This window comes from Malurus melanocephalus, unplaced genomic scaffold, assembly GCF_030028575.1.
Source record: "Malurus melanocephalus ecotype Western Australia unplaced genomic scaffold, MMel_1.1 scaffold_140, whole genome shotgun sequence".
Classification (NCBI taxonomy): Eukaryota; Metazoa; Chordata; class Aves; order Passeriformes; family Maluridae; genus Malurus; species Malurus melanocephalus.
This window is the reverse complement of record NW_026623372.1, coordinates 1,646,906-1,664,632: the sequence shown is the minus strand read 5'-3', so window position 1 is coordinate 1,664,632 and position 17,727 is coordinate 1,646,906. Positions and strand designations below refer to the sequence as shown.

General features: G+C 38.7%; 1 protein-coding gene across 1 annotated transcript in view; it reads left to right on the top strand.

Moving 5' to 3' along the window:
- Positions 1 to 17,727, top strand: part of PTPRN2 (protein tyrosine phosphatase receptor type N2) — a gene marked incomplete at its 5' end in the record, with an annotated part of 414,276 nt that overhangs the window by 177,819 nt on the left and 218,730 nt on the right. The window contains one exon of the mRNA XM_057371089.1: positions 1,923 to 1,987. Within this exon, the coding sequence (XP_057227072.1) occupies positions 1,923 to 1,987 (65 nt within the window). The remainder of the gene's footprint in view (positions 1 to 1,922; positions 1,988 to 17,727) is intronic.

Sequence of the window (17,727 nt, the reverse complement as noted above, 5' to 3'; positions counted from 1 at the left end):
TTTAGAAATTTTCCAAATTTTTGCACTTGGTAGAAATCTGCCTTTAATGTGTTTGCTGGGTGTGAGATGGTCAGTGTGGTAGCATGGCATATCTTTGCAAAGATTTACTTTGGAAATTCGTACAGCACAAGATATACAACACTGCAAAAGATGGTCTTGAAGCTCATGGTTCAATCAACTCTCCCTCAGGTGGTCCCTTTGACTCTGGGTGGAATAAATAYGTTGTGAATGTGGAAAGCATGGCACAGGTTTTAAGTACGTGAATATTGCGAGCATGTTTTAAGCTGTCATTCAGCAAAACATGCATTTCAGCTTTCTTAGCTTGGGACTCCATCTTCCTCTCTGCTTAATTAGTGGYATAAGAAGATGCAAAAATAAAGGTGTCTGGGTCTAAAAGGTGTACTGAGCTTTCTTCTTCATTTAAGTTGAGGGCAATGTTCCCCCCCTTGCTGAAGGCAATCACAAAAGTTTCTCTTCGTTAGAATTGCTAGGGACTTGATTTCTTGAATTTTTGCACATAAAAACTCTCACCAAATCTTTCCATAAGAGGTGAGATGGAGCCTAATGATCCAGCTTACCTCTGGAATAGATGTGAGTCATTTGKGTTGCACTTTGGACAGACTCAATAAAGTATTCATTCACAATAATCTTCCTTCCAAGAAACGTCTGCTGCAATCTGAGCTCTTTTGAATGTTTCAAATGGCAACAATTAAAGAGCATTTGTCACAAATGAAAAAAAAAAGAAAGGTAATTCCTTTAAGTGTTTTCAWCTAAATTTACAGTGTACAGTGTGTCCTGGAACACTTGAAATTTCTGCCTAGGTTTGCTTTAGGCAACCAAAATTGAGAAGCAGCATCTATCAAATTTTGCCCATAATCAAAGGATGGAGGTAGGTGCCTGCAGATATGTGTGAGGTATGTGGGATGACTCATCCTATTAAATGTCCATCCCTTTGCAAGGACAGCAGGGACAGCCCCAGTGACTCACTTGGATGACAGAGTCACCAGGAAGCTAAAGGAAGTAGAGTTTACAAGGCTGCAAGGCTTCATTGCTACTCACAAATAAATCAAGCCAGGTGCCTGGGTTTTGGCCACRAGTCCAACTAACAGAGTTTTCATCTAGAAGGTTAAAGTCTTCCCATCTGAAATGGGATGGCATTACCCATACACCCAGCTAGGAATAATCTCACCCTTGTGCTGTTCCCAGAACCATGGTTGGGCATTGCTTTGTTAAGGCTTCTAACAGCCACAGGCCATAATCATGTCAGACCATAGGTTTAAGAGTTCAGGCAATTGTTCAACAGTGCTCAAGTTTGTGCTCTGGGTATCTTTGGGCTGCAAGTATCATTGTAGTGTTAGTGCTTGCCACCTTTATTTAACTGTTTTATGCTGGGTTGCTTTATTTTAGTTTTTAATGCTTTTAGTGATGTTGATGCTGATAAATAAGAAAAAAACTGAATTTTTTTAAAAAATGTGCATTGCATCCTGGTGTTGTGAAATAAATTCTTTATCTTACCTGTGAGGTAAGAGTCTGTATCTGTTGTGAAAAGTTCTGGACAGTGTCTGTTGTAATGGTAAAGTACTGCTCTTCTCTTCAATGCAAATGGGAATTATCCATGAAAAAGAACTGTCCAAACAAATTGTGTATCTGTGTTAAATGTGTGTAATGCTGTGTAAAATAAAATTAGCTTGGCTTTCTTTTTCACATAATAATGAGTAATTAATAGCGTAAATATGCATTCAAAAAACTTGACTAGCAGAGTTCTTCTCAGGGAAAGATATTCCTTAGATGGAATAGATAGGAACTGTCATGAATATATTGATGAAGGAAAGAAGGTTGGTTGCAAATGCTGTAAAATCATACATATTCCATATTCCATACATATTTCCTGTAACTCTTCCAATCTTAATTTTTCCTTACAGCCGTAAACAAAGAGAAGCTTGAAAAAACAACTGGACTGAAAATTCTGCAGACTGGTGTGGGGGAGGTAAGTGGCTTTCAGCATTTTACATTCTCAAAAACATTTTAATTGTTGGGATTTTTTAAAGAAATCCTGGAGCTCATGAATGTTTGTGAGCTACCAGTCTGATAGTGCTAAGGGCCTTTTTATGATACAGTTGCATCTGTCAAAATACAATCTGCTGCACAAATAGCACTGTATCCCACAGAGAAAAAAAATACCATCCTTATGAGAAAAGTGCAGCCAGCTTTAAGAAATGCAGTTTTTTGCTTTGTTGTATCACAGGAGCAAAATCCCCAAAGATGAGCACAGCGACTGAAGTCGTCATATTATTCCCCCTGGTTTTGATGGAGTGCTATCTCATCTAGATCAGTGGAAGTTTAAATTTGGGGTAAAGAGTCTTCAGATATTAGAGAGAATCTGACAGTGAATGTCTCGCTTATTTTGGATGTAACTTGAAACATAAATAAAACATGTATCTGTTATTATAGTGATATCACTAAGCAAAAACTCCACTAAGCAGTTCATAATTTATTAATAAACATGATGCTATCTGCTAAGAACCTTGTATGAACTACAGTTGATTGCTAATTCTCGTGCTAATTTTGTGTACACAGTTTTCTCTTTTTTTCCATTTCATTTAAGTAATTTTGCTAACGGTAAAATCTCACAGGGCTAGGCAAATGCCTTTTTCTCATGATKGCATTGTTCTCAGTATTAAWAATAATGAATTACTAACTTCTGATATACTGAAGGAATAGGTTGTGTTATTTTTTTACTGATTTTTGAGGTTTATATTTCTGATTTATGTCAGTTCATGCCTAAGAACTTTAAGATTTGTGAGGTTCACCGTGCAACTTTGTTCACACTATTGAAAGACTTGGTCCTGAAGAGATAGTAACAGTGAGACCTGCTGTGATGCTYAGGGCCAAAGCTGAAAGAATTAAARCTTGGAAACAAGGATGGGTGAAATCGTCAGAATATGAGAGCTATCATGTGTCCTTAAGTGATTTAGCTAGGAATGTTTCTTGTGGGTGCATGACCTCAGAAACTGGGAGGTGTGTCCTGGGGCATGGCTGTGCGCCTTGAGCTGTGTCCTGACTTCAGGCCAGACTCAAGTTTGTGGTTGTTCTGTGTGCAGGCCCTGCTTTCTGTTAAATACCAGGATTGGGGTACAGGTTATGGAAGATTCAATATTATYTTACTTAATGGGACTCACCCATGCTAATGAAATACTTCCATGTATTTTGTCCAGTTCCAGTCATTAAATGAATTCCAGTTGGCTTCAAAGTCAGCTGGAAAATGAAAGGTCACTTTAGATGCTCACTGTTRAATCATTTTTTGTGTTATATGTGGTCAATGAAGAAGGAATTTACTTTTGTATAGGTGAAATGCAGAAAGTTTTCACCAGTTAAATGTATCATTAATCCRCATTGTAGTGGTGGAGTGGCTGTAACCATGGTAGTCTAAGGATGCTGGAGCTGCAACCTCAAAGACTTCCTGGATTCTAATACCAACTAACAGAGCTGGAAGGATTTGAGTTCTTAGGCTAGAGACCTCAGTAGTCTGATTCTTGTGTTTGGTTTAGGAAAAGTCACTGTAGAACTCACCTTCCAGATATTTAGGCTTTTATATCTTTTTATAAAAAACTACTGATGCTACTTTACTAATACTTTGAAAGAGGTTTGTACTTTACACTGCCAAATATGTATTATTAGAAGGCAAAAAGTGACAACTGGTTAACCCAAGGGAAGCAGGCATTTTGGCCTAAATATATTCCAGGTTATGTCTGAAAGAGTGTGATCAGCAGAGAAAGAACCGAGTGGTTTGGACCAGTAAGGTGATGGAAGATCATTTATTGAGTTGCTTATGTGTTTTGTTGAATGTGAGTTCTCCCACCTGTGTACATTCTCCTTTCTAAGTCTTATCAGATATGGTTGTGTACATAATGAATATATTTATGTGGTCTCACACACACAAAAAATAAAGGAGTTTCTCTGTTGATACAGTATCAGATTCAGGCTATTTCAGGTTAAATTTAACTATGGTAATGCAGTTTTGCAGTTTGTTTTTTATTCATCCAGGTGAATAATTATTATTGAAATAATAGAAAGTATGTACTTAAACATAATGAAGGAGCTTCTTTTTGAATGAGGATTTCTTTTACTTCACACTGGAATTGGGAATGAAATTATATGTATTGGTAACAGTAAATCAAAGTCAAGATGCTGAAATCAAAAATACTTTGAAAAACTTTAGTAAAGAATGAGAAATGACCTTTTTGTTTGGACAGTAGGTGAGATGCATGATAAAGTTAATGGATATACAATCTTCACTTGTAGGCCTGTAAAATAAAAAGGATTGGTTTTGAAAGGCAATTTTCATATCTGAAATACCTCGAGAGAAATATAGCCTAGATGCTAGTGGCAAATGAAGCCCCAGTCTAAACAAATACAGGAGCTCTCCTAAGCTAAGCAATAATTCATGTGTGGCTCTGGACAGTGGAATCTGTTTTAGTTGTCGATCTATGATAACGGGATTTGTGTCTCAGTAAGGAATGTGTGGACACTCCTGACTACCCAGGCCTGGGGTGTGCTRGAAGGAAACTGTCTCTTCCTCTGTGCAGATGAGAAATGCTTCTCAGAGCTCCTCAATCTCTCTCTTTCTCTCCTCTGTCTCAAGAAAGACATTTCAAAAGCAACAACAGATTATAAAATTCACACCAAGCTTACTGAGCCATTCAGTCAAGTCCAGGGAGGGCTGATGAATTGCTTTTATGTCACTGCRTAAACATGTGCTATGCAGTCATTAACAACATGGGTCTGGAGTCTACCACAGCTACAGTGCAGTTCATCATCTTTATGTCATGGAAAAGATTTCCCCAGCTTGTGATTCTTTCGGCTGGGMCTGAGGTTGGCTGCATTGTGTCATCATAGGGTATGCTCTGCTTTAGCATTAAAATTTGGGATTAAAAATGAGTTCCTAAGCTGCAACTTCAGAAGCTGCTCATGTTTCAGGAGGTTGGCTTAAAAGTTCTGTGCATTTCATGGGAAGGTGGGGATGACAAAGTGCAAAGCACTGTCTGGATTATGAGCAATCAGAGCTTCTTCCAGGCCATTATAGAACAGACCTTTACTGGTGCTTCCAACATCCACCTCAACATCGAACATTTGCAACAGAATATTCAACGGTACAGGGATCCAGAGAGTTAGATTAGAGTTTGATATGATGTATATCACCCTTAAAATGAGAATTATTTTGACACTTGTCTTGTTTGCAAGAAGGCTGTTATAMCAGAAAACCAGAATAACTCTGCTGCAGAGAAAACCAGTGCTGAGGTTGTAATYTTGAGGATCTGTGCATTGCTGTAGCACTGAGTATTTCTGGAATTATTTTTGCCAAAATGTTTCTTTTTTATTTGCGGGTTTCCAGCACCTGTAACAGGAGTTGGAAAAAACTAAAACTAAAAAACGTGTAGAACTCCTCTACAAGTATCCATACAAGATTTGTTGGTCTCATTATCATGCATGTTTGTGCCACACAAATCCTTCATGAGCATTTYGCTCCTTCTTGTTTATTCAGATACAACAAAGCTTTGAGGTATTTTCTTTTGATCTCCTGCACATGAAACAAATCTCTGAAGTCCTGAGGTCATCTTCAGCAGTTCAAGGACTTCCTACACTTGAGTGTGTATGAGGGTATGAATATCTCTGTAGTGTTATTTAGGTGTCTATTTACATAATAACATGAAAGACACAGTGMTGGTAAAAAACCCTGAAGAGCTAAACAGCATTTAAGCAGGACCCATAACTCKGCTCTCCTCAGTCCCAGCTCGATGTGAGCCACTGTTTGAGTTGGATTTGTTGCTCTGCAKGGCTGAGCACTCCTGCAAGACCTTGGGGACAATGTTTTGTCTCACATGGAGGGAAAGCCTCCTTGAGAGCCACACAGCTCCACCTGACTCCTCCTGAGTTCAGGATTCAGCAGGGGCACAGAAGACCCAGTCCCACACAAACATTATTCCAATTGGGCTTGTACCCAGGAGCTTCTCTCCAGCCCAAGGGAGCTCATGAGCCATAGCCCTGCACAGAGGTCACTGAGTCAGGTATCCCTTCAAAATCCTTTAGGAACTTAACTACTTCTATTTCTTCACATAAGCACTTCTGAATTACCATAGGGGCACAGTATTTTTGAGTTCAATTCCATGTTGAGGTTTTCTGTGACCAGAATTACTGTGACATGGGTGAATGTTTATCCAGCTTTTTGGTGAAATTTGTTTTCAGCCACAGTTTCAGAATAACAAGTCAGGCTCTCCAGAGGCTCAGGAAAGTGTAAGGGCTCAAATSCAGTTTTGGAAGCTCAGACTCTGCRATTTGAATAACCCATTATCTGAAACAAACTGAGGGAATGGCACTGTTCMTGTCTTGAACTGACAAAACAGCACCCACTTTGGAATATTTAATATTAAATTAACTCTTTCAATTTCCCRGTAGCAATGCACAGAAGAAACTCATCTTTGGAATCATAACTTCATTTGTAGGATTTGAATCATGGCTCTCATATGGCAGACATAAAAATTAGAACAGTTTTCTAAAGCAAATGGCAATAACCCAAAATAKATGCAAAAAGATTACTTCACTGTACCTCTAGATGTTCTAAAATAGAGCAGTGATATTTTGACATGTTTCAGGATATTCTCATTTAAAGATATTTTGATAGGTGTAGAATTATGTTGATATTGCATAAATGATATTATTGCAATAAAGAAATCTGCATTTAAAAATTCTAGTGAAGCTAAAGGACATGATAAGCCAGACTGCAGTGATGTGCAAGCTTTGAGGCAGGAGTCAGGTTTCTCACTTATTAACTTCCTTACTGTTGCCAGATTTTGTCACTTATGTCTATATATCCAGATTTTACTTAGAATGATATTGGATTGGAAATCTATAAAAAATTGGAATGACAAGTAATTTTCAGTTGTTAAAGAATAAGATGTAGATCTATTTTCTGATCTTTGACACCAGGTAGAATGCTAAGTGTTGTCTTTTGGCTTGTAAAGACCAAATTCGCCTGGGATCCACTCCAGCTGTCTGTGCTACAGTGAAGTGTTGGCAATCCCAATGCTCCTGATCTGGAGCAGGGATTGCCCAGAGGAACTCAGGATGGGAAGGGATCCTGTACCTGAAATCATTTGGATGAGGTAGGTCTGAGATTGACCACAGTGTAGGAATGGCAGCTGAGTACAATGCAAAAATTCTACAGTTTTAGCCCAAGACACCRCCAAGTGTTTCAACTTGCACTGAAAGCCACCCTTCTTTTATCAGAACTAAATAGGCTGAAGCCAGGCACAGGCACGTGTGAGAGAAGACACYTCTGCACTGCAGGGTAAGTGCTCCAAGACCAGGGGACACCAGGAGGGCTTTCCCCCCTGCCTGCTTTCAGCATTTTTTTCTTACAAGCCCCMTGGCTTAGAGATCAACAAGTTTGCTTTTTGCTGTTATATGAGATCTGGGATTGGAGTTCCCACAGACAGCTCTTGCTGTTGGCTTTTGCTGATCGCTGTGGCTGTGTTGATGAGCAGCCAAACTGAGATTTCCAGGAGGGGCAGTGTTTTGGAGCCACAGGCATTGTTGTGAGCAAAGCATGGATGAGGTTACAGAGTGGTTCTTTGCTTTAAGGCATGTAACTTTAAGGCCATATATAGAAATAAGAGCAATAACAATTAAATACAAAACTTTTAAGAGTACAGTCCTAGAAATATTCTTGATGAAGGCATAATGAAAAAGACTTACCTTGTCCCACACACACAAATTACAGATTCTAGAGCTGTGTAACCCTTAAAAATTAATAGATTATATTTTACATGGAATTCTACTAGTAATGCACTACTTATGTGCAATTTTACTGCAAGTGAATAGTATCTCACTATTAAAGTTTGTAAGTATACATGAATAGTAAAATTATGCTAATCAGAAGTTAGTCATACAGTAACATTTAGAAGTAATATTTTAGGAATTTGAGGAATACATCTAAACAGAACATTAAATTTCTCCAAAGAKAATGATGAAGACCTATGGCTCATTTATTTAAGACCTTGTATGCTTTTGAAAAATGCATTTTAGCTAATATTTAGAGATAATGTTAATGCTATTTATTAACTATTCATTACAGTACATAGCCCACTAGAGGGCTGCTTTTCAAATAAATTGCATCCAGAGTGTTAATAAAAGTGTTAAATGTTTAAAAACAAAAAAATATGCGCAAGAATATGTGTGTCATTTTACCACATTATTTTGTCAACTGTCTTCTGTTCCTGCATGTTATATACAGAGCATATTAAAACAATAAAGTCATGGCCCCAAATCTACAAATACTGAGAATATGCTTAGCTTTAAGTGTATAGTTAGACATTCCTTTTAAGATGCTGCTAAGTTTAGAGTTAAAGAGATGCCTGGATGCTCCTGAGACTGTCTTCTGTCACATATCACACCGTCTCTGGTTGTGGAGGGGCAAAGTTCCAATGTTTATCCCCTGTATTTGATTTGAATATTGCATAGCAGAGGTATTTTGACATCTGAATGACAGGTCACAGCTTCAGTTTGGAAATCATGTGTCAGTAGTAATTTCTTTTCTTGTGCTCTGATTGTGACAACGCCCTCCATCTTCTTTACAAATTTTTAAAGAACACGACAAGGAAATGAGGAGATTATAATGTAAAGAAAAATACAGCAAACCTGATTTTCAGAGACAACTATCAGTCTATATTGATTTATGTTTTCCTCCTGAAACAGTATATAAAACACAAGTATTCAAGTGTCACATTGGTTCATGAATTCCTTTACAGTAGCACTGTGTGATTTAAAGGAGCAGAAGTGCCAAGTGATGTGGCAGTTGCCATGGCAACTACAGCAATTCAATTTTTATTCAGTATCATGTAAAATGAAACAAGATACGGTTTGCCTTGTGGCTTCAGGAACTTATGCATCCTACCAGTGTTGTTCCTTTTTGTCTTTTTTAACGTTGTGCTGGTTAAAAAGTAGCATGTGTTTGTTTTAAGGATTTATCTTGGTTTAGGCCGTGTCATGCCATTGTTTTTAAAGCAGAGTTTCCCTCACAAACCATTATAAATCTGCAGAGAAAAGAGATTTAGATACTAGCACTGGCTGCATAAAGCAAACTGCAGGGTAATTCTGCTTAAGAATCAATGTTATTATCCACCCTAACTATGATTTGGCAGTCTGCAYTCAATATATTCATAAAGAATCTTTAAATAGGAGAACATGAATGTTTGTACTAGATATCTTACTGATTCATGAAATTCAGCAACCTCCTTCTACCAGCAGCCAGGTTATTTCGGCTCAAAGGAAAACAAAATCATCATCAGTGTAATGGGTCAGCTGGGGGAGCCGCAGATTAAGATTAAATTCTCTTAAACTAAAATTTGAGGGATAGAGATGGTCAGAAATTTTAAGTAGGGAGATTCTTCCATCTCCACAAATAGGAGCATGATCCTGACAGGACCACGTGGATTTCAAGCCGTCTCAAATACAGAACTAACTATTTAAGGAGAGGAAGAAGTGGCAGATCCCAGCCTCTCAGCTCTCTCCCTAGCAGCCCCTGGGCAGCAAACATTCCCTTGCRGTTGGGAAGATGCCTGTCAGGACCTCTGCTCTGGGCCTGTAAGCATAGGAGAGTGTCTGGTTTTAAGATTCAAACTGTGAGATATCCAGCCTTTCTACAGAATCCTTGACTTCAGGGCCCTCATAGCTGCATCAGGGCCCAGAGCCTGTCATGGTCCCACATTTGTCTGTGYTGTTGTTGTCATCACTCACATTGTGTCCTGTGCCAGTTAGGACCCTTCAGGCTGTTTGCTGCTCCACCTAAGCAAGATCCAGGCCAGAGACCATTCAGAGCAAGCAGTTCATGCAGAGCAGTGGTCATCTTTAGAGCACAAGTGTAAAGGCATGTTAAAATTATAGAATAATTAAAACTTCAGCTGAGGGTTAAAAGAATCGTTGTGCCATTGATTATAGGTTTTTTTGTATTAAACTTAAGTAAAACTTAAGATCTTTGCTTTCTGGGCAGGCTCATGGCCTGATAGCACATTCTTATTCAGTATCATGAACTGAATCCTTCTCAGAACTGTTTTGCACTTGTGCATCACGAAGTTTCTGTCCTMAAAGGCAACATGGCAGTAGTGTCCATCATTTCAGCATCCTTCAGGATGCAAGGCTTTATGTGTTGCACATATTTAAGCATGTTTTTGTCAGAATTTTTTTAACAAGTTTCTAAATTTGAATGTGAGGATTCTTATTAAATCAGTTTGTTGGAGCTCATTTTTGTTTCTCTTTTGTGTTAATCAGCAGACTTATCCTGAGTTAGCTTTAAGATTTAGTTAAGGCAAATGTTTGAGTTGCCTTGACTAAGCATAGTTTAAGTTCTGTTTGCACTTTGACTGGTACCAAAGGGAAATGTTGGGTTTATTTTTTTTATAGGAAGGTAAACATACTGCACTGAATTACTAACTCAAAGTTTCTGTGGAAACAGCAATGTAGTCGCTCCTGAGCTGCAGAATGTCCCCAACAGGTCTCTGTGTTCACTTTGGAGCATCTGGTCAGGTATCTCTGGTTTGCAATGCTGGGCATTGGGCACAAGCATCGAGGAGATGATAAAGGGTGATAGATAAAGGGAGAACTGGTAGATGAAATGCAGCTCCAGCAAAATATCCATTTCTGTGAAGAATTAAATGTGTCTGCGTGCTGCACACCGAGATCTGGGGAGGGCGTGAGCACAGCACGTGCCTGAAAACAGCTCCTGGGTCAGTGTGACTGCTTTAGTGCCATGGAGAGATCTGTCATAGGGGGATTTTTTCAGTGTGGTCTGAGCACATCGAGTGTCTGAGTATCAGAACCTGTGGCCAGGAAAAGGGACCGAGTCCATCAATGCCCAGAGACCACGGGGGCTGACAGCAGCTCACTGTGCCCTTTGCAAAGGGATGTCATTTTGCAAACGATTTGCCTYTCTGGTTCTTTACCTTTAGCAGGTAATGACTTCATTTCACAAATGTCAATGCTAAGAATGCAATTCTTTATGATATGGATTTCACTTKATTGTTAAACTGTTAATTTACAGATCTTTACTAAGAGAATGCAAACAAATTCTGGTCCTCAAAGCTCTGCTAATGCACAATGTTTGAATTTTAATTTCCAGTCCATCTTAGATTATGGTGATGAAAAACAATATTTAATCCCTCGTTAACACATGAATAAGCGGAAACTGTCATTTCCCACCAAACAATAACGGGATTATCTCAAGAACTGTCAGTTTATGTGAAAACATTATGTTGCCCAAATTTTCATAAAAATTAGCAGTGGGTAATATTCAAGATCAGAGCAATGGAAAGAGGGAAATCTGCATTCATGGTAATAAATATTCATATTTGTCTGCTCAGGAGATGAAAATCTAATCAAGGGGCTATTGATGCACTGGCTTTTTTTTTTTTTTTTTTTAACCAAGATGTTTCATCTAAATTGGGTTTGATATGGAAATTAGTCTTACTCCAAGTCCTCCAGGCCATGAGCATGCTGGGATAACACTGGAGGTGTCCGGTACGTCAGATGTTGCTGCTGGCATCTGCTTCTACAGACAACAAACACAATAAAATAAAATAAAAAATTGACAACATCTCAAGGGTCAAGTTCCCAGTGGCTTAGGGTGTTGGGGGGGGTTTCCCCCCCTAAACATTTTAATTTTATCCTAGTTAAATCCTCAATACTGCAGGGTTAAAATTGTCGGCATTTTTTGCTTTTGTTGACAATTACCATAAATCAGAAGACACTCTGCATGAAGCTTAATGAAATATGTATGATATAAAAATGGGAAGGAGATAAGTGCAGTTTGCTGCTTCAGGATTTTGTGTGTGTATCTCTGTATCTGTACATGCACATGCACAACCTGAAGAGCTAACTGGTATTTTGTGTGCTGTGCACTGAACAGAAGAGTCAGGCAGTTACTGACTGGACAACATATTAAAAAAAAGACATACAGTGAGAATAAAATGTATCAGAATTTATCCAAAAGTGGTAGTAGTATGATTTCTATATCARTTAATTTGTTCAACTAATTTGCTTGCATGTTAAAATACTCAGTTTAAAACATCTCTTCATACTTTTTTATCTTTACTAGWATGAAAATCTGGTTGTCCTAAAAAAGTGTTTGCCTTGATATACTTTATTACTATTATTAATATTATTATTATTATAGCTTAAAAATTATTGTTGTTATTACAATTACTATTATTATGTTATTATCATCATCATCAGTATTTGCACATATTATCTTGTTCTTCATTGTACTTCTCAGGGGTTTTATGACCTTTAAAAAATTAGACACATCATTAAGGTCCTGATCCTAGAAATAACCCCACGTGTGTATATATATATACTCACACACACATACATATTTATTTATATACACATACATAAATATATATTTATGCACACACATACATATATGTATATGTATGTATAAAAAAGGACATCCTTTTGTGGAAGGGTGTTGTGTTTTCTACCTGACAGACCTGTGGGTGCTGCTGGACACTGGGTAGTTCCATCCAGCTCCTGTTTATTGTGCTTACACAAGCAATGTGTGACTCAGTCTTTTTAAAACTCAAAATGCCTCACTGAGTTTATTTAATTCCTGGAGAAACTGCCATAGAAAAAGCATCTTTTTTTTTTATATTTGGAACTGGGCAAAAAAAAAATACCAGCAACATTTAGCTGTATTGCCTGTAGCAGGAGAGAGCAGAAARACAGGCAGAACCTGCCATGAAAGAAAGGATATTCCTACTGACCAAGAATACAGAATAGTTAGAATACAAATATTGTTTGTTCTGGGTATTGCATCCTTTCCTTGTGAAATCTATGCTAAATTGGAATATGGAGATATGGCTTGTTTCAGAATTCCGGTAATTTGTGCAATAAATTGTTGTGAGGCAAGTATAAGCAGCCTGCAGAGTGTGGTGTGCATGTATTGGCAGACCTGATATCTTTAACAGTACAATCTGTGCTGGCATCTTTGTCCAAAATGTTTTTCAGAGACTTTAGCTTCCTAATCAACTCCTTTGCCAAGCTTAAAAAAAAAAGAAAGGAAGTGCATGTGGCATCTATAGCAGATGGGTGTTCAGCAGTGTACAGGTGTCTGGTGTGCAGGTGCCAGATAATGTAGGTATTCTCGGGGAAATTCCTTTACTTGTTCCTAAAAGAAAGAGTTGCSCATTCTTCTAGTGCTGCCTGCACCAGCAAGTTGTACACCTGGGAGTATTTATGGTCCCTCTTAACCCTTTCTCATTTAATCAGAGTGGTTCTTAGAGAGCTGCCTGTTTTCTCTTTGCCTTTTCCCAAGACACTAAATTGACCCTGAAGTTTATAATTTTCTGCAGCAGAACAACTGCACTGAGGTTAGGCAGATATGAACAAAGTCCTTCTTTATTCACCTTCTTTCATGTTTTACTCTTAACTTTAGTATAATTTGTAATTGCTTCATCATAGAGAAAACCGGAATCCTTCATATATAACAAGAAACTTTGGCTACACTAAATGGATATGTAGGAAAAATGACCAAATCAGCTTCAATAGCTTCTACTGAAATGCTGATTTGAGATTGTCTTAAGTAGAGAGATTATGATTAGAGAAGCATCAWTCATAGAATCATGGAATCATAGGATGCTTTGGRTATCAAGGGGCCTTAAAGATCACCCAATTCCAACCCTCCTGCCATGGACAGGGACACCCTCCAGAGATCAGGTGGCTGACAGCCCCACCCAGCATGGTCTGAAATRCTTAAGCCATGGGTATCAARSCATGATATGTCTYGAAGCAGCATCTGKAGATGAWCARTGCAGYGCTGCCTGTAACCAGAATATCCAAMACAGCCTGAGAACTCACACCACTGACCTCTGCAGCCAGTTTGAATCTTTTAAGGTGGCTGTGTATTAAGCAATATCCTCAAGTTCTTACTGCAGGTAAGAGGGTTCAGGTGCTTCATGGACCTCAGCTGTGGTCTGGGTCCCATTTCCAGTTGCCCTCGTGCAGGGAGCTGCTACTTCACTCTGGAGAAGGATCACAGGCAGCTTCAGGATGTGCACTCTGGTTTTCGCCACAGAAGTACAGTGTGCACACTTGGCAGCGCACAGCAGATAAAATCCTGTGTGCTGCAGAGCTTGCTGATATTGTGGAGTATTGCTGGTCTCCCATTTGGATGCAATCAAGCCTTTTCCTATTTTTCATGACATAAGCACAACAGACCCAGAACTGAGGGGAGGTGTAGGCTGAGGAAGGGACACCCTGATTTTCTACATGGCTCTTCTATTGGGCTGAACCTCATTAGCTACACAGAACATTAATCTCCTTAAATTGCTTCTGTTTTTTTAGCTAGTTATTTTAGTATTCCAGATAGCTTATGAGACCCTGGGACAGGTAGGTGTCCTAGTTTACACCAGGATTCTTGTTCTGAGTCAAATGGGTCAAGGCTTGGACTTTGGTTTCCCACAGGAATTCTCTGACACTAAACTGTAGATAGTGGTAAAGCTTTCTGTCAACTGAACATTAACAAAAAATCATACTTTTGACATGAAAAGAAATTCTGTATTCATAGTTTCCCTAAAACTTATGTGGATCTATTTAAAAAATAATTCKGCAGCAAATTGATATTTCTTTGCATAAATCTTTTAATTGAGAAAAGGCTGAGTAGTTTTGATTAACAGGAGCATTACAGTAATGCTTTCTAGACAGGATTGGGATCTCACTGGGTACCTGCCCACACATAAAGTGACAGGAAAACTGTGTCTTTGAGTGATTAAGATAATCACTGAAAAAGACAAGATTAGAAAAGAAAGGGAATAAAAATTATCACCTTTCTCATTTTGAAATTAAGTATACAAGCTATCAAGATATTAAATGATATTATACAGATTTAAAAACAAGCCCATGAGAAATTTTTGTCTGGASCCAAAGTCCTGTCCAGTGCTGGAACCAGACACTCACCTTCCCTGCCCATTAGTGTGCAATTCTAGAAGMATCAGGATGGAAGCTTATCTTCAGACTTGACTTAACAAAATGTTTTAATAATCCTAGCTATGAAATGCTAGGCGCTGATCTTGGATTTTACAATAAGAGGCAAAGTGGTTGTGATACTGTATGTTATGTAAATTATATGCAAAGTATATTGGCATGCAAATTTGAATGCTAAAAGGAAAATCATTCTTTTCTAAACCAGAAAAGAGTTTTTCACCCAGATAAGCCAGAATCTGCAGATAATTTTTTTAACAAACTGATGCTGTTTCATCACATTTTAAAACACGTAATAAATATATAAAATAAAAGTAATTGTGTTCCTTTTCTAAACAATTTCAATTTCTTTACTTTGCTGATACCAAGTAGGCAAAAATGCTAAAGGTCTGTCAGATAGCTAAGATCATATGAGGATGCCATAATTTATATAAAAAAAAAATAAAATTGCCCTTTTAATACTTTACTATTTTGTATTCAACAGTGAAAGGTTGGAGTAATTCCAGGTATTGTCTGTGATCTCGTGGGTCAGTAACATCCACAGTGGCWGATACCATGTTGTTATCACTGGTTTGTATCCATTAGACAATGAAMTGTTCCTCCAGCTATTGACATGGTGAACTTTGGAAACACTAATGGGCAGATATGGGATATTTCAGGAATGGGTAWTGTTTACAGGGCGTGACAAGACACACCTGGTTGTCCCTCTGGCTCACCAATAACACAGTGGTGCTATTAACCGTATTTTGTTAGGTGTGACAAGACAAAACAGAGCAATAGTGGCTGTGTCTGCTGTCTTTTCTCTGTTTTATCTTTTTCATTTTGAGCTTGAGTTTTGTGCCAGACTAATAGCCGAGGGCAATGGGCTGGGGAAATGAAACTTTTGCTAAGATTAGGGAATGTGCAGAAAACAATGTGTGAAATCCTGATTTGACAAGGAGGAACAGACTGGTGAGGGCACTGAGACATTTTGTGAAGTGAAAGCATATTTGTACCCAACGTGTCTAGAAAAAAATGATAACAACAAAGGTGCCAAAAGATCCCACCCAGGAGACAATAGAATGACATCCTCATTATACCAGTCAGGGAATAAAGGAGGTGTGGAGTTAGYTCTGCCCTTTCCAATTACTGGTAGCTTRTATTAATTGCKGRTATTGGAGCAATGTGTGTGGTGTTKTCTCTGGGTGARCCTTACAGTATCTTATCCTTGTGAGACTGTAAGTTCAACAGTTGTCATGTGATTTGGCATTGCAGACTGGCAATTTTTGTAATTGAAACTCAGGAAATAAACAAAATATGGCAACTTGGTACRTTTTGAGCAATTAAATTTCTGCTGAATTTTCTGCTTCATCCTGGGGACTCCCAAATTCTCAGCCAAATTCTGTCTCTGATTAAGAATGAAAATAACCTCAAAGTAACAGAAGAAGGAAGCCATCTTTATTATGTATATATGTCACAACAATATATTTTATTGGCATCTACCTTTAATTTAAAACACAGTCTTCAAATTTGCCATCAGACCACAAGTCAGAAGAGCAGACTGAAAAATTGTGTCAGCTTTGTGGCTTTTCTGGCTCAGGAGAAAGGGAACCACAGAATTCCTCTGTTGTAAAATTACTTACTTGCAGGATATGAATTCAGTGCTCCTACSCAGCCCTTTCAGGATGTACAGCTTCCAGAGCAAGGTCTCTTCCTTGCTTCATGCCAGGTCYCTAATATGCTCATTATTAATTATCATGATGTGGCAGGTACAGGGAATCACAAGGCTCCCTTCCCTCTTGCTAAATATCTGACAGATTAGCAAATGCTCGGGCGTTTGCTGGATCATTTCCTGAGAAGATAAATGCTATGTGCAGGTTATTTCTAGGGTGCAATCCTGCTCATTTGCAAAAACTGTACCCCAGCTCTGTTTCATGGGATGCTGGAGGAGTGGGCAGTGGCAGGCACATGCTTTCCAGGATCCCAGCCCATAGGACTGGCTTTCTCCAGAGCTTTGAAAGACTGGCTCACGGTTTCTGGCACCCTTACCCTCCAGWGAGATATGAGCCCACTGATTAGAAAAGTCTATTCGTAACTGACATTATCCACGCCAAACTTAGTTGTACAGAGACTTAACTGAATCATCTGTGTTAGGAGTGCAGTCAGCTGAGCTCTATAATCAGGAGAGTCCAGCTATGATTGGAATTGCCTTTTATTTCCCACCGCTGATTAGAGGGGAAGCCAAAAACTGGGGCTGAATAGTTAAATGGGATTCATTGTAAAATCTAAGAATGCATTGGTGGGATCCCCATTACATCTGCGGTGTCAAGATGATTCTGTCSTATAAATAACCAGGTAAAGTAGGATATCACATCTTTGGTGTTGGCTGAAGATGCAAATACTGCAAATTATGTTCAGGAGTTCGGTCTGATAAGCCTTCCCTGGGGATTCCTGATCGATCTTTAACCATTTGTGGCCATTGTTGACAGAGCACTGAGGCTGCGCCCGTGGAGTGTGTGAGCACACTGAGCTTGAGCACTCAGATAATCAAAGTCCAGCAGATTTCCCAACTCTTGTGCATTTCTAAGGGTCCCTATGAGAGCACTTTGATTCTTTCCTTCAGTCCATGTAGTCCATATATTTATGGTCCAGTGGGTGATTTACCTTTTAGGGTAACCCTCTGACAATTGCTGTCCTAAGTAGTGAATAGTCTGTAGTCTT